At 37.3% G+C, this 21,431-nt stretch overlaps 1 protein-coding gene across 8 annotated transcripts in view; it reads left to right on the top strand.

Annotated features, from left to right (window-relative positions):
• The window catches only part of KIAA0232 (KIAA0232 ortholog), a 64,584-nt gene that overhangs the window by 7,464 nt on the left and 35,689 nt on the right, over positions 1–21,431 (top strand). For 4 of the 8 annotated variants that reach the window (XM_062492654.1, XM_062492656.1, XM_062492653.1 and 1 more), the window contains exon 2: positions 9,756–10,259. In XM_062492654.1, the coding sequence (XP_062348638.1) occupies positions 10,029–10,259 (231 nt within the window). In that variant the 5' untranslated portion in view covers positions 9,756–10,028. Of the gene's footprint in view, positions 1–3,157; positions 3,248–9,755; positions 10,260–13,190; positions 13,256–21,431 lie in introns of those variants that run through there. The other 4 variants (XM_062492657.1, XM_062492655.1, XM_062492658.1 and 1 more) reach the window with 3 other exon arrangements.

Raw genomic sequence — 21,431 nt, 5'->3', positions numbered from 1 at the left:
AAAAGATGCTGCTTTTGATAAATAGTGTTCATGTGAAGATTCTCATGAGACTGAACAGAAAAGACTGTAGCTATCTCCTCCTTGAAGTTGCATCTAGAAAAGTATTTCTCCGCAGGATCTCTCAGTCCCAGTAGCAGCCCATCCAGGCAATCCCTGTACAATAGACTTGAGGTAAACAAGGGACAGCAAGATAAGTGTCTCTGGCATTGCTCTGGTATGTTGAAAAGATCTGCAAGTTTAAACTGAAAAACTTAAATCCTACCACTGTCTTCAGTGGTAAAAGAAATGTAGCAGAAAGATCTGAAAGCTGGTGTTAGTGGTACTTAAATTATGCTGATAGTTGGAGAGTAAAGTATGAGGTGAGGCAAGTGCTGCCTTCTGCACTACTACAAGTTCTCTTGGGTTCTCCACACTTGGGTGATCCATCCTATTCTTGGTTAGTTACTGCCTCTCTCTCAGCAGATCTGAGGGAACCAGTAATTTTTGTCATCACAGGCTACTGTTTGAGGCTGAATCTGCTGAATGCTACAAGTACATGATTGCATAGGTGCCTAGTGAATTTCTGTAAAAATATTGGAAGTAAATATCATACCTGTTAAAGTACCTGGATTGGCTTCCACACTTCACGTTCCTAAGAATAATCGTTGTCTGAAAGATTTGGATTTGAATTAGCTAAAATGTAGCTTCTGCATTCTACCTTCCTAATGTTTTCTTGTTGTTTTAAATGGATCTAATAGTGGGTTGCTGCTGAAAGGGGCAACCCCACTTCCTCTCTTATGCCACATATAGAAATTTTGTGGCAAGAGAGCGAGTTGATCACTAATTTGTATTTTTTGAAGACTGGGTTACCAGAAATTAAATCTTTCAATTTGGAACAAAAAATCGATACAGTTCATCTTTGCAACCACACAGTGGATGTGTTAGGTACAAAGACAAGAGGGTGAGAACATGGAGGGGAGGATGAGAGAAGGAGTGGAATGTCTTGTCCTTTCTTAGTGGCAATGTGCAGTGGTGGTGCAGTTCCTGTTGCACTAACTCACCTTCAAGTCATCCACACAGGTTTCTCTGTCAAAATGCTGCTGATGTTCTCTTGAAAGTTAGTTATTTACTGCTATAAAAACAATCACTTCTGTTTTTTGCATACTGGTTCTTCGTGCTGGTAGCAGTAGTAATTACTTTAAATTTTTGTGTGACACTGTTTTAATTAATTTTTAATGTGAAAAATATTTACCTAAATTCATTAGATGCTGATTTATATTTTGAAACTTCTAAGAAGTTACCATACATGTAAGTTATGCTAAATGTGTACATTTTTCCTTTTTCAGCTAAGATTTTTAAAAAAGTAGTCATGTTTAAACAAAGTAAAATTTGGTTCAAAAACCACTGTAGACAGTAACAAACGAAATTGAAAAAAAATGTTCTCATGTCAGTTTGTTTGTTGTTTTTTAAGGAGAGAATGGAATTATTAGTACTCTGTTGGTAGGTGGATAACCTTCTTGGACAAATTCTTAAATAATGTAATTGTTGCCATTGTTAATGGCAACTGGGCATTTGATAATAGTGAGGCAGCATTTCACTTCTCTAGATTCAGGAAATTTACAGATGTCTTCCCATTTCTTAAATCTGATCAATGGAGATATTTTTAACAGTTTTAAGTCCTTCTTAAATAGCAAAATTTTTTGAGCTATAATTCTTTGGGTTGAGGTAGTTGCAGGTTACAAATATGCACTACTTAAATTTATCTGGTGCAATTGCATAATCTGTGCTACCAGAGATTGTTTTATTTGCCATGTTTTGTTTTATCAAAAATGCTCTGAGCTCCATTCTGTTTATTGAAATAGAAGTGAGATCTAAGTGCTGCATAATGAAGTGCTTGCTTTTGGGGTTTTTTTTTAATGCAGCTTTAATATTGAGTTAACCTCCTGAAACAGTTTCTTGAGTGATGCTATGAAATAAAAATGCTTCCATCTCGAAGATAAAATTTGCTTCCCAAATTATCAAGGCTCCCACTGAACCATGATCTGCAAAACTTGCCAACTATTAGGCTTATTAATGAGTTTTTTAAAGTTGTATTTGATATACTGAAGGGCCACTTCATAAGTCTCCACTCTGCAGAGATGATTCTTTACAAGCTTGCTGTATCTAATGAGAACCTTTCCAAAAGCGTCTTTTTTTTATGAAGGCACATTCAAATCTTGCAATTGTATGAAATGATGAAGTTTTGGGGTGTACACAGTGTCTGCAGGTTTTGTTCAGAGGTCATGCTTTTCCCCTTCCTGTCTTGCCTTTTGTTCTTAGCTTAAAAGTTTTATATTTTCCAGCTTACATACATATTTGTGTTGCAGAAGTGAAGAACACACAGATGACAAGCATTTGGGGTCTTTGTTATGCAATTGACCCCCTAGTGCAAGTGTCTCACCTGCTAATTCTGCCATCCCTTATCAGTTGTTTGCCACAGCTCACTTTTTGCTCCCTGGCAGGACTGATGTTTGGACGTCTTTTAACAAAGTTTCTGTGTGTTAATAATGTGCAGCCCTGCGAGCAGATCAGCTTGTTATGCTCCTCCAGCAACTGTTTTTAGAAGCGTTGTTCTTGCATGATGGTAAACATAAATGTTTTATAAGAACAGCTGTACTGGTTCAGACAAAGGCTTTGACAAACCTGTACTTGTTTACAACGTCATGTCTAAAGGAGCAGTTAGGACAAAAAAAGAACAGGGAGAGTGATATCTCTCCTAAATACTCCCTCAGCCATATACTGTCTTCAGTCTAGGGGATTTCCTGACCCTGATGTGGTTTGTCTAGTTGAAAACTCTCAAGGGATCTCTTACTCAATTTCCATTGAAGGCCATCTAATTTATTTTTTTTTTTTGTCTTTGGTATCTTTCACAAGGAATTCTACTAGCGGTTGTGCGAAGTTTTGTATGTAGATCTTACTAACTCATTAGTACTTTCTAGTAACAAAAAATGGATGTTGAACAGTCAGTCTCTCTCCATGAAGGGACGTGGATTAATAGGTCACAACTCATTGATTTATGCATAGTATCAGGTGGTTATTGCCCCTCTGCCTCATTTCAAGTTTGCCTATGCTGAATTTTGTTTACCTTTTTATTGCCCAGTCCAGTTTCATAATGTCCTGTATTTTTTCAGCTGCTCTGTAGTCACTGTCCCTGATGACTTGCTGTCCTTTGGTTGCTTCTAAACTGTGTCACCTGTCTCATCTTCCAGGCCACTTAGGAATTTATCAGGTAATGCAGGTCCCAGAGCAGAATCCTTCAGAACTGAGCTGGTGACTTCCCCTGGTGTCATCTTGATTATATCTGTGCTTTTTCTTTGCTGACCTAAGTAACTGAGGCTTATGTGGTAGCTCGTGAATCCTTTGAGTAATTCCATTATGCTTTTATACAGGATTAGCAGCTTCAGATTTTCATTTGGATAAGTGTTATGACAAATAAGATTGCAGATTTGCAAGAAAAAAAAATCTTGCAGTCACACCTACACACTGGTTTCTGTCTCCCCTCTGGGTTCTTTGACTTGAGTTACCCTAGAGCCATAAGCCCAGCCTTGTTAGACATCAGTCCCCTGCAAGATAGAAACCCACTGCAGGTAAGACTGTATCACTCCTGCACCTCTTATGCTTCTTAAAAAATATGATCCTGTGTATATTTAAAGTTGATTCACAGAGCTGCTTTTATGTTTCTGACCTCTTCTAGTGCTTTGATTCCAGCCAGGTGTTCAATCTGTTTCTTATGCAGAACAGTATTTCTGTCATTTCAGTGCCTTGGTAATGAATTAAGCTGCTGCTCTTGTTGTTTGTTGTGCAGCAACATCAAGCATCACCAGTGCATAAAAAAGCTGTCCTTGCTCTGAAGACTAGACACCCAAATTTCTTACATTATCAAGGAATGTGGTTAAAACATAATGACTTCTTACTTCTGAATTCACATGTCTTTTAAAGACCATGTGAAATTTATTAAGCACACAGATTCCATTGTTTGCTAAACTTTAAATAGGCTTTGGTTTTGGGCTTTGACAGTGCCTTTCCCAGTGTGTAGCTGCTGGGTTTGTCTGTTAAGGACTTGTTCAGCATTTTTGTGGAAAGAAACAAAAGAAATTAGGGTAAAATTGCAGGTTATTCTCCCATAATAAATAAGAACAAATTGGAATTCTGTTGCCATCATGTTATGTGGTCATGCTTTTGACTATGAGTTTTCTAAAGGGGACTGAAATGTACTGCACTGTGTACGTGATTTTAGTATGTTGCCGATCAACTTGATCAAATATTAACTTTTTCTGATACTAATTAGAATTTCCATATTTTTCCCTACCTGTAGTTGCCAAAGAGAGAATATATTGTTTTCTTTTAATAAAACCATTCTGTGAAAAAACATTAGTTTTAAAAACATTGGCCTGGTTAAGGTATGTGGACATTTCTGTCCACATTTTGAAAAAAATATATGTATGTATAATCTTTTTTTTCTTTGTTCATTGAATAAATGTTGTACACTGTCAAAGTGGAGAAAAAATTTTGAAATGAGAGCTATTAATTAAAACTGTGCAATGCACTGGTGTATTTCAAAGAATAATAGGGGAAACTTTTTATAAAACAGCAGTTTTGACTTAACTATTGTGTGAGAATGTGTTTGGTCTAATTGTTAACATGTAGCAGTAGGCAGCATGAAACACTGGAAACACAGATGTTTTCCCTTTTGGGAATTGAAGGAAGGAAAATAGCATCTACAGATTATCCAAGAGATTGGCTTCTCTGTAGGATTGTATCAAAGTGTGTAAAGAGAGTTTTTAGAGACTCACTTTCAGATTATGCAAATAAACAATGTATTATTTTTCAATCTATTTCAGTATGTAATCCAGTAACATTTTTTCTCTAGTGATGGTTTAGACTCCAGTGTAGTGAATTTTAGCCTGCAGACAATTAGCTTCATTTTCAAGTTACCTTTTATGATCTCCAAGACATTGTGGACCTTTAGTTTACCTCATAGGAGGATTGTAAGGGGTATAGTTTTTACTCTCTTATTCCAGTATCTCCTATTGCTTTAAAAGTTGATATTTAAGAAAACTTAAAAGATTATGAAATCATTATATTGCTTTGGGGATTTCTGGTTTACAGAAAATGGTTTTTTTTGCTGCATGGATGCACAATTTTCAGAGGCCTCTTGGTGCTGATAAAATAAAGATTAGGTTACCTTCAGGGGGTTTTGTGGTTTGGCTTTGGTTACTGTTTTCTAACAGTATGAAAGAGAATATAGAGAAAAAACAGCTGTTAAAGACAAGTAATTGTCTTGCTTGACGTGAATTTTTAGTTAATCTTTCTGTTGATAGTCCATACATTAGCACTTTCTTGGTGTGCTTGTATCAAGCTTCATTGAAGAGTGATTTAATTATGCCATTCTTTTACTGCACTCTTTGGTAATCTCTGATTTTATGCTGTCATCCTGTATCCCATACACAAAATTGCTACAAGAAGTTGTTTGTGTTACTTTCATTATTGTATTACCAAGACACTTAAAAAAAAAGTACTTTGTATTTGTTATGACAGTACCCATATTCCAGTTATTTTACTGGGAAAACTAGATTACTTAGTCCTCAAAAAAGGTTATTTACCATGGAAGAACAGCTGTGTTGTAGGGAACAAACCTGGAGATTTCCAGCGTGACTTTCCGTATCACTGATCCTCCTTTCTGTTGCTTGCTATAGGTTATGTAGAGTTGTTGCTTTGCCATAGCTGGATCTCAGGAGGCTAAGGCTGAGTTATTTTCTTCTGCTGTCTGCTGTAGATCAAAGGAGTATTTAGTGTCTATCACACTGAATAGGATTTTCAGAAATACATGTATTCTGAGGCAGTCTAAGTTGAAAAGTCTGAGTGTTTATACAATATTGTGTTCTCACTCCTTTAGAAGATGCTTCATAAATTGGCTCTTGTGCCTCTAGTGGTTAAGCTGCTGACAGTTTATCTACTGTGACCTTGTTAAGGTCGTTGGTTAGTACTGCAAAAACTGAAGGTTACTTAAAAGGAAAAAATATACTAAGAAGTGGAGTAAGGAGAAATTACTTTGAAATAATTTTAACACTTATTTTTTAATTTGTAAATAAGATTAAAATATTAAGATAAATATTAAGATAAAATTATTTACTTTGTAAATATTTTTTTACTTTGTAATACTTCCACAAGTATTGAGACAGATGTTTAAATTTTTATTTGGTAATTCTTGTTATAAAGCATGTTCATTCGTCATATTTTATAGCTGGAAATGGAGAATTCTTTCTGACTTAATTAAAATAACTAGCCTTCTATTAATTCTTTAGGCTGTAATGTGCTCCCTCTGTTCAGATTAGCCCTGGTGCCTTGTGAGGATGGAAAAATTATTTTTAGTGAGACTGTGTGAAATAGACTTAAAAGGGATAATAACTTATTAACAGAAAGTGTTATCTCTAAAATCAAGCTTCACATCAATCAGCAGAAGTGTTTGCTCTTTGAGTGACTTGTATTAATTTGATATGGAAAGTCTTTCTAGTACTGGGATGGAAAAATACTCTGTATGAAATTCTGTTAATTCTAAAACATAATGTTTAAGACCATCTGTGAAACAAAGTACTTGAGAGTTGTAAAATGAGAACACTTAAATAATATTGAATAAATTTGTTTAGATTTCCAGGTTTTATATAATGTAACTGAATGTTAAGAGGTAATAGAATATGATATTCAAAAAAGCTGGAGTGCAAAACAAATTACAAAATTTTTGTCTGATTTCGTAATTCCTCTTACCTGTTTCTCTCTTGCTGTCTTTTCCCTCTCCTCCCCATGTAATAAAAGCAAGACACACTTTAACTAATCAGCTGAAGTCAATCAGATTTTGTCAGCATAGATCTTAAGAACTGAATTTCTCAAATGTCTCACTTAAATAAGTGTTAAGATAGAAAAGAGAGGCCCCGTTATCATCTCATTCTGGGAAAAGCTGAAGCATAAACTCAGTCCTTACTAGGTTTTGCTAAGCTAAACAATGTGTCAGGGTTTTGATTGAAGCAACTCTGTATCCAGAAGCTTTGCCATATAAAATGAGAATGGATTGAGTTGAAAGGAATCTTTCAAGATCATCAAGGCTCACTTCTGTGGGCAGGGACATCTTTCATTAGATAAGGTTGCTCAAAGCCCTGCCCAGCCTGACCGTGAGCACTTGGAATAGATCGTGCACAACTTCTCTGGACAAGTTGTTCAGTGTTTCCTCCCTTCAATGTAAAAAATACCTTCCTAATGTCCAATCTAAATGTACCAGCTTTTCGTTTAAACCCGTGTCACTGCAGGCCCTCATAAAAGGTCTGTCCCCATTTTTCTTCCAAGATCCTTTTAAGTTCCCTCAGTACCTAGGGTGCATTTCATCAGGTTCCATGGTCTCGTGTACCTTAGGTGTCTCAAGTCTGACCTTGTGCTGCAGCGGGCAGTTGTGCACTCGCCCAGTCCCCCTGTTTGTCTCCAGCACGTGAGGCAGTGTGTCTGGAGCACTTGCTGGTGAAGACCAGGAGGAAGAAGACATTAAGTACCCTCAGCCTTGTTTGTGTCCTGGGTCTCCTTTGGGATAGGGACCCTTCTTTCTTGTATAGAAGCTTCCTCAAGCTTGATGTCCCTGGCCAGATTTAATTCTATCACAGCTTTCCTACCTGATTCCCGGTTGCTTGGACAATTTCTCTGTGTTCCTCCAAATCTACCTGTCCTTGCTTCCACCCTCTATAGGCTTCAGTTTTCTGCTTGTGTTTGTCCAGGAGTTCCTTGTTCAACCATGCAGGTGGCTGGTGTTTTGCTTGACTTCCTTTGGCAGGCATGCATCCCTCCTGAGCCTGAAGGAGGTGATCTTTCAATATTAACCAGTTTTCTTGGGCTCCTCTACCAGGCAGATCCCTGAGAAGGTCAAACTGCCCTCCTGGAGTCCAAGAGAATGAGCTTGCTGTGCACCCTTGCTGCCCTAAGGATCTTGAACTCCACTGTTCCATGGTTATTGCAGCCCAGGCTGCCCTTGATGTTCACAATCTCCAGCACCCCCAAAATTTTGGTGTGAGGGAGGCTCTCATCACGTGCTGTGCTGTGGAGAGCCAACAGAACTAAACATTTTCTGGAATGTTGGTCTTCAACAATTAAGACACTGTGGACTTCTTAAGAGTTTGGACCTGTGGCTCTTGGATTTGGACTACCTTGGGTCACAATGTTAAACTTTTCTTACACTTTCTGTTCTCTAATTATGTGATGAAGCTGTAACCTCCAGTGCCTTGCAGCATGTTTCTACCGACTGTTACTGTGCTTATCTGAGTAATTGAAGCATGCTGCTGAGCAAGATTGAATAATGTTGTGTTATTCCCTTTCTTAAAATGAACACTGCAACCAGAGCAGTAAGGTGACTTTAGGAGAGGGAAGGGGTTTTGTGAACTTGTTAGTAACTCATCATAAAGGGTTTCTTTTTGGTGATGTTGCAATTGACTCAGAAAAATCTGGAATATACAGTTGCACCTGGGTGATGGTGTAAAGAAAGCTCTGAAAAACTGTCATCTTTTGTTGTGTTGATGTGCATTGACTTTCAGTTTGCTGCCCACATGAAATGCTGCCCCCAGTATCTAGTTCAGATAGTTGTATTAGGTGATGTCTGTTGTGTGTTGGTTATCTTGCACTGGGGTTGAAGCAAAACAGCAGATTTTGCTTAGTCACTTGAGTCTATTTTGTTTCCTTTCAGTGAAGGGATATATCCTGCTTGGATTTGAGCTTTGTTTTTTCATGCTAAGGAGCTGGAGAAGAGAAAGAAGGCTACACAAATGTCAGATTGGCATGTGGTTGATAAGTAGAACAATTCAAAAATGCCTTTTTTGGGCTGACATTTTCTGTGTTCCAAGAGCAGAATGCTGATGTACTTGCACCTTCTGCCCCTTGCTTATCAAGATTGATTTGTGGTTGTGGGTGGTATAAGTCTTAGGATAGTTTGTCTATTTTAGGACATGGTTTAGAGTTTAAGATCTCAGGTAGGACAGGTGTATGCTTTGTGTAAAGAGGGTTAAATGTTAATTTTCAGCACAGATAAATTATGTTCTGCTCAAATTTTTGAAGTTATTTCAGGGATTTACATTTTTATTAGGACAGATTTTGGATGATAAAGAGTTTTGCTGACCTAGAATAAGGCAAATAATTGAAACTAAGTAAAAACAACCCACGAACTACCACCACCAAAACACCTGAACCGGAAGGTAGTAGTAACTATATAGTAGTAGGATTCATTAAACTCCTGGATGAATTTCATTAATTCATTGTTTAATAAACAAAGCACTTCTAGAAATGGGTGTCACTGCAAAACAGTAGGATTATATTGTCTTCTAGTGATGCAAAATAGGCAGTCTTTATTCAAACTAACAAAATCTTTTTTATGAAAGTGTTTTTTTTCCAGCTGATAGTGAAAGTAATAAAACTTCAATTTTCTCATAAAGCTAGGTGAGACATACATTTCAGTCGACAGATTAATTGTGAAGCCTTTGATGAAAGAGTCTCTCTTCCTATAGTAAAAAGGACCTTTCCTAAAAGTCACCTTTAAACTTCTAATAATTCCTGTCACTCTTCAAAATGACACTGAGTAGATGTACAATATGTTTGGAGTAAGCAGTATTTAAATGACTGCTTTCTTCTCTGGGTGGGTTTTTTTTCACTGTTTAATATTATTCATGTATGGATACATATTGTCACAACTTATCATGTTTTCCTCTTTATAGGTCCTGCTGGGGACTTGCATCTGGCCTCAATGTGAAATTAAGGTAGAAAAACACATCTACATATGTGTTTGCTATTAGGATTTAGTTTATTCACTGGTCATGCCTGAAGAGTGATGTTCGTCTCTAGTCGGCTAACAGCCAGGAAATATAAATGATTGTCCTAGAAGTCAAGCCTCTCTCCTATTTACTGGAGTGAAAATCACCTCCAGATATCGACGGAAAATCAACTACAGAAAATGCTTCAAGTTATAAGGATGCCAACCACCTAGATTCATGCGCCCTATCTGTACAGTTGTTGTGGATGGTTTGCCATCTGAAAGCTCCTCAAGCTCTTATCCAGGCCCTGTATCTGTTTCTGAAATGTCTCTGCTACATGCTTTGGGTCCAGTGCAGACCTGGCTGGGACAAGAGCTAGAGAAGTGTGGCATTGATGCCATGATTTATACTCGGTATGTCCTCAGTCTTCTGCTGCATGATAGCTATGACTACGACCTGCAGGAACAGGTATTTACATATTTTAGATGTTGTCCAGTGAAAGTGAGTTTTTTGTACCAGTTATGTTTTGTGTATTATACATGGGTATGCCTCAGCTGGGGGATGGATGTCTTTAAGTGTGTGGGTGGAAGGAGGGTATAAACCGTACAGGAGTTAGATTTGATGGGTGAATAGAGATTGATGTAGTTAGATTGCTGTATGGGCAATTACATTAAAGAGCGTTTTCATGTAGCTACAATTGATATCAGAATTGTTTACACTGGAATATCTGTGTCCTAAATGGAGACCATCACTCCTTCTGATTATAAGCTTGATTTAATATTGGAACATTAGTAAATGAACGTAATTCTTGTAAACTGTGTCAAATTGCCCAGCTCCATGGTAGTTTATAGACTCCCCCCCTTCACTTCCCATGGAGTTCATGTTCTGCTATTTTCAGTAAAGAATAAACATCCCCCTCAAATATCTTTTAGTGCCCAGGTATTTTAAATACATTATTATACGTACAATATTAATCTCTTTTAAAATAATGTTAATGCTGAATGCTGATGAAAAGCATGCAAGAGAGTTGTGACCCTAGAGCAGACTATTTGGTCTCGATACCTTTTTTCTTTTTTTTATTTTATTATTTTTAATTTCTCTGCATCATGAACCTGTGTAGAAATACTTTAAATAGTGGAGTTTTACGAATTCAGGACTCAGGGAAATTACAGTGTTTTCAGAAAAGGATGACAATGCTATTAAACATAGACTTTGTCTTAGAAGGTGGCTGTGGTGACAGTGGGAAGGAAGGAAGGAAGGAAAGCAAATACCTTTTATTTGATAGCTTAATTATTAGTCTTTTTTCATTACTGTTGTTTTGGTTATACTTCAAACATTGCTACCTAACTGATTCAGAACTTCCATTGTCACCTAGTTTATCTTTTTAAAAATCCAGCAAGAGCAGAGCAGGTTATTGTGAGATAGATGTAAGTGTAACTGAAACACAGAAGATTCATGTCAGATGCTGCCTGTTTTTAAACTCTTAGCAACCATTACTGTGTGTAAAAGCCTTCATGCTTCCCTTGTGCAAACCAGAAAACTTGTATCTGTAAAAGCTTTTTTGTTTCTTTTTGTTCAGAGTTGTATCTGGCAGCAGTAGGTGAACATCAGCTGCAACCGCATGATTAATAATAATAATTAAAAAAACCCAGTGTAAGCTCTTTCTGGAATATACTTTAACATGTAGGTCTTGGTCAGACGTGAATAGCTGTATTTTAGAAGGGGAAAAAGGGTCCAAAACCTGTTTGAAAGAGCATGTGGGATGAGGACATTAAAAATGAAACCAATTGAAACCACATGAGAACTTGAGGAGCTTTAGAGATAGGCCAGAGGCCTTGGGGAAAATGAAGATGTGTTTCTTTTCAGTCCATTTCAGACAACAGTCATAACTTTGAAGTTGCTACTGTGATATTTCAAATTACTGAAGTGCCAAAATTAGTTTTCTTTTTATCAGGCTTTGCAAGAAGCAGGGTAACTATATTATGAAAATCTCATTCAGTTTATTTCTCATTTTGATACTTTAACTGGCTCCTTTGTGGGTTTGATAACAGAGCTTTAAGGAATGTGTCTGTTCTTTTTCCAAGTTCATTATCTGAACCTAATGAGCCAAAGGGAGAAGAATACCTCATGCTGACAGGGTAGCCAAAACCTGTGTTGCTGAGTGGGTGCTGTGGTACCAACGTACAGGATCTCTTCTGAACAGCACTGGGCTTTGAAGCTGAAAGATTTTTTTCCACCTCCTCCAATTTGAACCTGTTTATATAACATGCTTTACTGCATTTGTTCGCCCTACTTCAAATAATCATTTTCTAAGTTTTGAGACCTAGTATCAATTTAGTTTTGAGATTACTTTCTGTAGTAATGATTAGATGCACCTGTTATGAAACATACTGCTCCCTAATTCCTTTTTCAAATAGCTTAGTTTATAAAGCCTGCAAGTACAAGTTTCTTACATAGAAAATTGAGGAAATCTTTAAAAACATGTGCTTGTTTTGTTTTTTATTTATTATTGTTTTTAAATTTACTTACTGCTTATTGGTTCTTTGTATTGCCTGACATTTTAAATTACTTTTGGTTTAGTGAAGTTACTCAGAAACAAGAAAATATTTACTCTAAAACATGTCTTTACATATAAGCAATTTCAGTCCAATTTTGGTGTTGGGCACAAGGTTAAGACAGGGGAAAAATATATACTATTGTTTACAAATGGAAGGAGTTCTCAAGGAAGAGAACAGGAATTAAATACCTAAATGAGAAGTCAGTTAGGAGAAAAATACTTAAAGTTGCTGAGCTTCTTTAACCCAGATTAATTCCCATTGACGATTTGGTCCTTGGCATCTCAGGAATTTTTTTCTCCCATGCGATACCTTTAATTCTTAAGAAAGATAAGAGAATTTCCGTGGAAAGAGCTATTGTCAATAGTGGGCTTATTGCAATGATTTCTCCAACTTAGAGGACAACTACAAAAAAGACTGAAGCACTCTATTCACATGGAGAAGACAAGGGACAATGGGTACATGTTGCACTGGGAGCAGTTTCATCTTGATATGAGATTTTTTTTTTCTCTTTCTTTTTTTTCTTGTAGTGAGAACAGTCATTCACTGGAACAGCCTCCTCAGGAATGATAGAATCCCTGTTGCTGGAGGTTTTTGAGATGCAGTAGGGTGCTAGATAGTCTTGTTTATTCTCCTTTTCCCTTGGTAGGGTAGACCACATGATTTTTTGGAGGACTAATTTAGGAAGTCTTAATCTTATGGATACTGTCATCTTTTTGCATTAGAAATATTATAGAGTGAAGCTAAGATGGCCATTAAGATTTTTTCCACCTCAGAATGTTGATGGTATCATTAGCACTGTTTTGGTTGCTTCAGGGAGCCTCCTTCAGTGCTTTCTTTGTAGTGTTCTGGTGTCATCAAGTGTAGCAGGGAAATGGAACTCTGAAGTCTGGACTGAGGTTCTGTCAGGTAAGTACCAAAAGATTTAGTATCAAAAATAAGTTAAAAAAACCCATTCCTGACCTTACTAGGCATACACAGCTATTTAAGATATCATTTGTCACATTATCAGTCACTTCTGTTTACGGTTAAAATAAGAATTTCTAAAGAATATAGGAATCTTGATTGACGATGGGAGTCTTGATTGACTAGATCCTCAGGATAATTTTTGAGAAGAAGCAGGATTGTTCCCTTCTGCTCTGTTAGTAATATTTAATGTGTGGGTTTTGGTCTTGATTTTGATGCAGTCTTCTGCGTGTTTCTCCAGTGTAACTGAAGCAGATTTGTTTGACTTTCTCCAATATTTGTTTTTGAACAGTGAGCTAGTTTAATGCCTGGATAGAAGTTAAGACTAAGGATGTATGTCTGGGGGGGTTGTGTTGGTTTTCCTTCCCTTTTTTATGAATATGAGGGTAGGTTTTTTTAGTTTGTGTTTTGTTTGGGTTTGTTACTGGTGTTACTTCTATGCCTTGCCCAGTTAGAATGGTGTGTGTTGGGTTATATGTGCTATATGGATTCAGGCTCACAAACTGTTAGATTGCTAAGTCATGAGTTTCCAGAGACTTCATAGCAGATTTTTTGCAAGTACAAAAAACCTAGGTGTAACTAAAACTCTAATGCAGTGTAACCAAATTTTACTGGAATGTTTGCAGTTTCTATTCTGGCTCATTGGCTTAAATTGAAATAGCTATTAAAATATTGGGAAAATTTATAAGCCAGTATGTTTTGCCCAGCTGTATTTCTAAGGAATGGAGAATTTCCAAGAGAGAAATCTTGTTTATGCTAAATTGTACTGTGGTACCGGGGTCTTCGGGACTGCTATGGTTATGCATATATTATACATACCTATCAAGAATTACTGTCAAATTCTCTAAATATACACACTTTAAATGTATCTTTGCTTGTTTGGTTGGTTTTTAAAAACTCAGGTACTGAAGGTAGCTTAGTTATTGTTGGCACCTAGAGCAGAATTCTTATCCAAGCCATACTTACTACTTTTGGAAGTGAGTCTAAGAGTTCAAGATGTAAAAGTTCTTAACATGTTCTTCATTCTTACTGTGTACTTTATTTATTTATTTATTTATTTGTTATTTCCCCTTCCCCTCAGGTTTTATTTTTTTTGGCAGTGATGATATTGCTGGTGGCAGGGTTTAAGTGGGTGGAAGATGGAGTAGAAAATACAAAGTATGAATTGGGTTTGCACATTTTCCTTGATTCCTGTGATAGAGTTCATAGATAGTTTTGGGGGTTTTGTGGCTAGTTGAGGTTTGTCATATCAGAAGACAAGTAAGGATTTCAGTGGTAGACTTGCCCTTTTTTTCCTACAACCAAAGATGTTGCTTGTGTACAGTCTTTCTAGAGAACAATTCTCAAATTTATTTACATATATATTAGATGCCTACATGGCCTAAAAATTACTAAAGAAATCTCTTGAACCATGCTATGTAAGATACTAATTATTTAGGTGTGTTAGTGTGTTTATTTGGTTCTGTTTAGTTTTTTGTTTTTTTTTTTTTTAAGATTTGAGGCCTATCAACAGTCTCTTCAGAATGTTAGGAAATCACTGGTATTTTGTGCTGAGATAGATGACTTTTTAGTCAGTTTTGGTCCTTTATGGAAAACCTCATAAAATTAGTATGGATTTAGACTGTTTAATGTAAGTAAAGTGCAGAATGTTTCTGCCAAGTATACATGCTTTCATAATTTGCGTTTTATTATTGAATTTACATACTTTGGAATAAATGATAAATTAAGCAGAAAATAATGAAATTGCTGTCAAGTTTTTAACTTTTGGGGACCCACAGAATTGCTGTTGGTGGAGATCTGAACATTGTGAGACAGCCTTCTGACTTCACACTAGACTGATTTTTAATCAGAATATCTTTCTCTTAGTTTCCTAGTGGCAAACAAACTTGGTGCTTTTAAGATTTGATTGTTTTTTAAATGCTAATTAAAAATATATTTGTAGATGCATGTGTTCTCAAACCATTTTGTGATACAGTAAATACTGCATTAAGATAGCATAGTCTGTGTGAAGCAGAAGGCATTGCCTTAAAATATACTTTGTGTGAAACATTATTTCATTGGTCTTTCTTTGTACAGTATTAAAATCAGTGTTCTATGTTGTATCTTTCACATACTCTTTGTAAGCCTATCTGATTTTGAATATAACAAGTTTATGGTTTAGTGCTATAGACTTGTTACTGTAGACTGTTCTCCCTTTTGAAGGGATAGAGCTTTTATTTAAAAAAACCAAAACCTAACCCCAACAGCTAGACACTCTGTGAGATAAAGGCTTTGTTTGTAAGCCTTTGGTCATGCAGCAGGAAGACTGAAGTGCATGTGTTATGCATACTTTCTTTATCAAGTGTCTTCTGTTACTTTGGATCTACTTCTTTCAATTCACTTTTTTTGGAAGTTAACAGTTATATCTGAACCTCAGAATTAAAAATCCTTTTCTTTTTTTAATGATGTTTTCCTAATTCTCAGCATTTATTGGCTATTGCACTGCAAACTATGTACTTCTGTGATCAGGCTGAGATTTTTGCTTTTCATTTTTCAATTTTTAACAGGGAGGCTTTTTTGTGGGAAGAGTAATTATTTGTAGACTGATTTGAAGTAGTTCCATTCAGGTAATCTTTTATATGGCGGCATAAAAAGGTCTTCAGAATGATAGTTGCACTTCTGCTGACTCTCATGTAGTTTTTATTCTTTCTTTTTCATCATTTTCACTTACATATTTAAAGTCCAAAATGTAGTTTTCTTTTTTATATTAAGAGAAGCAGAGAGCAGCAGAAGAGACACTCCAGCGCACATGTGATATATTTTAGGGCTTTACCTTGTGGTTTTGAGTTCATAAATGATTTTGTGCCTGTCCCTCTGCCCTGGGATAGGGATATCACTGCCAGCTTTAGTCCAGGTTTGGCTCGCATGTGCTAATGACACAGGACACCTTGGTGACTGAACTTGGAAGGCACTTGCTAGCTTCCCAGCTCCAGTGGAATGTGGGCTGTTTGTTCTCCTGCCATCCCATATTAACCCAGTAGAGGGACCTCATGTCTGGATTTATATTCTAGTAATAGATACTAGTTTTTCCAGTGTGTATTTTGAGGGGAAGAGGATGTGGCGTTTTGTATGTGTCTTGTTGTTTGTATGTCTCATCCATAACCTAAAGAGAGGAGGAGAAATGAGGATTTGGTCCTCTGCACTCCACTGTGTTGAATGTTAATCTGGCTAGTATGGCTATTTGACAAAAATAACAGTGCTGCTTCTAGTATAATTATACCTGTTCTTTTATCATCCCTTAGAAATACTTTTTGGTCACTCAAACACATTTTTTTCATAATGCATTACAATATGCAGAGTGGGGTCAGTTACAGTAGGGAAATGCTGTGTGACTGCTGTACACAAGTGCCAGTAAATTTCAAAGTTCACCAACAACATGTAGAAATAAATTTCTTGAATGCAAAGCATTTTCCATTTAGTTTGTATTTGTGTTACTGCTTATTAACATGTGTAACAGTCCTGTAGGAACAATTACTTAAATTTTCTGACTGTATTTTTTTAGTCAGTACCCCAACTAAGTATGCAAATTTCAGGTTGTGAGGATCAGTGTATGAAGAAAAGAATAGGTATGAGGGTGAGCTGTGAGACCAAAACTTTTAGCTGTCCTTTTTTGTATGACTAATTTGAAATCCTTAGATTACTCAAATGTATATGTTTATAGCAATGAGAATAACCCCTTCTTCTTCCCATACATAAATATGTAAACTGAAGAAAGGACCAATTAATCATATTTAGAAAATGATACTGTATCTTGAAATTAATATGCCCATAAAGCTTATTGATACAAAAGTTAAACCACTTTCTAAAAGTTCAGATAACTAAGTTTAAAAGTTCATAGAGGAAGACTTATCCGTGGTCCTGCCCTCCATCCCTCTCTAGGAAGAGGGGACTATAACTGATGACTATATAATTCAAATTTTGGCAAGTAATTTTTTTGTATACAGTGTTAGTTTTTTGAGAAAAATTAGGTGGGTATGGATTTCTCTTCTCTTAAGCAATGGAAAATGGTTGAAATGTCTTTACTGTAAAAGCATGTGGCTCAACAAACTTATTTATTGATTTGTAGTTGGCATTTGTCTTGTTAGTTGTGCAGTAACCGCTCTGTTCTGTATTTCTCTGTCCAGTGACTGTTAGATACAGGACAGGTTTGGAGTATCATGGACTAAGTTTGTAGTCTCTATTCTGTTTTAGGGGTGGGAGTTGTGGTGGCAGGGATTGGAGCTCAGCAGTAGGCTTACAGGGGCTTTGTATTTGTGCAAACTGTACAGGTTCCAGGGCAGTCAGCTTCAGCTCGTGTGTTAGTGCAGAAGAGGAACATTCATTCTCAAGGACTCTGCTTATCTGAGTAACTTGATTTCCATGCTCTCTGCTGCATTTGTATTGGTGTGAGTGGTCATGCTGAACTGCTCGTTCCTGTTTTATGAAGTGACTACTAATGTTTTCTCACAAAGGCTTACATAACACAAAGCAGAGATGGAAGCTCAAGTGCCAGATTGGTGAGTCCTCTTAACACTCAGGATTTCTTTGCAGCCATATCTGTGCTGATACAATTGTACTGTTTGAAGTTCTGGGGCCAGTTGAGATATTTCCTTTGTGTTCTTCAGGTATAGAGCATTGCATGACAGTACACTTACCACATTTCTCCAAGCATAGGCGTGTGCTGCCTATATTCTCTGAAATCAGATTATGACAGTGGTCTGTGATGCTTGCCACGCAACTTTACCTCTAAAGCCAAAAAAGCAACCATAAATGCTATGAAATAACTTTACCAGTCATGACATGCCCCTTTCAGACACCTTGCCTCTGTAGTGACAGTTTCTGTTCATTTCGTGGCTTTCTTTTCTGCAGTGTAAAATCAGACATGTAAGTAAAATGATGTCTTTATAGCTCTAGCTATAGCCTTGCTAAATTCTCTTCTTTTCTGCTTTTACTTTAATGGGAAAAGTCGAAAGGCAATCTGCTCAACAAATGTAAGATTTTAACAGATGCAGCATTTGCATGTTCTCTCATTCTTTGGAGTGGGTGTGACAAATTTTTTCTCCTTAGTTTTAGCCTAGAAGTAACTTCTAATTAGTGAACATCATGTAAAGTGCCCTTTCAAACAGGTGGGATTACGACCAAAAGATTATAATTGACAGAAACTCAGATGACAGGATTTTATTCTTGGACTGATTAGTTTTGATAAGTAGAATTCTTCCCTGTCTGCCATCAGTCTTGAACACTCTGAGGTCATAGCAGCTCTGTTCTGTTACAGTCAGACTCCACAGGGTTATAATGTTCTGATTGTGGGAAAGAGGTGACTGTAGTGGCTAGATGATTCCCTGCTTTTTCACTGTAAGTCTAAGATGAGTTCTTTCCCTGATAATACCTGGATTTTGAGTTACTATCTAACATTAAAGAATGTTTCCCAGTCCTCTCTAATCTGTGTTTAGCAATGTTTTTTTGCCATGGAGAAAATGTATGCTGCTCTCTGAAATTTTCTCTTCATCTGCATTTCCTTTGGGGCATATTAGCTGAGTTTGAGCCAATGTTCTTGTGTTTTCTTCGGAGCTGTCTCACCTATGAATTATCTTCTTATCTTTATCTCAGTCTGAGGCAACCTGTAAGGAATGTCTAAGTTGATCCTGGCCCATCAGACCTTTCTCGGTATTTATAATAAATTTCATTATGAAAAGGTGTCTATTGCTGTGGCTTTAAGCAATCTATGAGAGTTTTTCCTGAATCTCAGTTTAGTGGAAGCATTTTTTTCAGGCATGATCACTGAAGGTCTTTATATATTGTTGAATAATCTTAACAATTAAGTACACTTGCGATAGTTGCAATTTTCCCCAAATTCCCACTTGTGAAATCCTCCAAGCGACAGTGATACTCCATTTTGGATATAATTTGTCATGGAGTCATTGAATGGTTTGGTTTGGAAGGGATCTTTAAGACCATCTAGTTCCTAGCCCCCTGCCATGGGCAGAGATTCCTTCCACAAGACTGGGTTGCTCAGAGCCCCATCTAGCCTGGCCTTGAATACCCCCAGGAAGGGTAGCCACGACTTCTCTCGGCAGCTTTTCAAGTGTCTCGTAACCCTCAGAGTAAAGAATTTCTTTCTAATATCTAATCTAAACCTGCCCACCTTCAGTTTGAACACACCCCGCCTTGTGCTGTCACTCCATGCTCTTGTCAGAAGCCCCTCCTGAGCTCTCCTGTAGACGTTTCATATACTGGAAGGTGCTGTAAGGTGTCCCTGGAGCCTTCTCTTCTCTAGGCTGAGCAACCCAGAGAAAGAACTCTGTCAGCCTGTGTTCATAGCAGAGGTGTTCCAGCCCTCTTGTCGCCCTTCTGTGGACTCACTTCTACCTTCCTCATGTCCCTCTCGTGTTGGGAGCAGACCTGGGGTGCAGTGCTATGGGTGGGGTCTCATGAGAGTGAGAGGGCCAGAATCACCTTCCTTTGCCTGCTGTCCACATTGTTTTGGATGCAGCCCAGGACACAGCTGTCCTTCTGGGCTGTGACTGCACGTTGCCAGGTCATGTTCAGCTTCTCATCAACCAACAGCCCTAAGTCCTCTTCTTTGGGGTCCCTCTTGATCCTTTCTCTGGTTTTGTGTTTGGAATTGTGTTGTAATAAAACAGCCGAGAGTCCATTTTCTTCATGTGGGAAAGAAAAAAACCAGTGCTTTATTCACATAACTAATTTTATAAAGTTTTTACAGACCTCATGTGCAGCGTTAATTGGTTAATAGCTTTCTTATGTATTACTCTATTGGTTAGTAAAAGGTATTTTACTTGTCCATCAAATCTCTTTATTTTGAATTGTTTACATAATTATTTATTAATTCTTATAAGACGAATCCATTGTTTACCCAAGTGCAGTTGGTTTTCACCCAAGAATAGTTTGTTGTGTTAACAAACTCTCGTTCCCAAGGCTATTTTCACATAAGAACTTAACAAACCACTTAACTGCACTTAAAAAAGTGACAAGTCAGCTATTAATTTAATAGAGCAAGACCTTTCCTTTATAATTTTTCTACTTGTCTACAAGAGAATTGCCTCAGCTTGGGTGGAATACATTGCACTTGGCCTTGCTGGACTTCATGAAGTTCACACAGGCCCACCTCCCAAGCCTGTCAAGGTCCCTGTGGATGGCATCCCTTCCCTCCAGTGTGTTGACTGCACCACACAGTTTGGTGTCATTGGCAGATTTGTTGAGGTAGCACTTTGTCCACTGTCCATGTTCCAGCAAAGGTGTTAAGCAACATCAGTACAGACCCAGAGAATCACTTGTCACTGGCCTTCACTTGGACATGAACCTATTGACCACAATGCTTTGAGTGTGACCATCCAGCCAAATCCTTATCCTGTGAGTGGTCCATCTATCAAATCCATGGCTTTCCAGAGGCAAGGACAGTGTCACAAGCTTTGCACAGGTCCAGGTAGTTGACATCATTTACTCTTCACTTACCCACCAAAGCTGTTACCCTGTCATAGAAGGCGACCAAATTTATCAGACATGATCTGCCCTCAGTGAAGCCATGTTGCCTGTCACCAGTCACCTCCTTATTTTCCAGGTGTTTTAGTCCAGTTGCCAGCAGCATCTATGCCAAGATCTTGCCAGGCACATAGTTACACTGACTGGCCTGTAGCTCCCCAAGTCTTCCTTCTTTTCTCCTTCTTAAAAACAGGTTATGTTTCCCTTTCTAATGTTGCCATTTATGTGGACTGGGGGCTTCATAATGTTTTTATTTCAGCTGTATCGCAAGATGTCACATTTGTTTTCTTACAGATGGTAGATATTTCTCTTTACAGCAAATGAAAGGAGAATAACTATGAAACTTGCTTTTTTTTAATCTCCAATTTCTTGGTAGTTTAAAGGGAAGTTATGGAATTGCTGCTTTTGCATAGTTGAATAGAATAAAGTATTTAAAAATCTTTCTAAAATTTGTGCCTGTATCTTAATTTAAAATTAAATTAAGCACTCAAAGTACTGGATTTCTTGAGGCACCATTAGAGTGAAGAACACTGGTACTTCATCAGGGTTTTTTAGCCATATTTATAGTTATTAGGTTATTCTTGACAGGGAACTTTGCACT

The sequence above is a fragment of the Cinclus cinclus genome, chromosome 5, assembly GCF_963662255.1.
Source record: "Cinclus cinclus chromosome 5, bCinCin1.1, whole genome shotgun sequence".
Lineage (NCBI taxonomy): Eukaryota > Metazoa > Chordata > Aves > Passeriformes > Cinclidae > Cinclus > Cinclus cinclus.
This window is presented reverse-complemented; position numbering and strand designations above follow the sequence as displayed.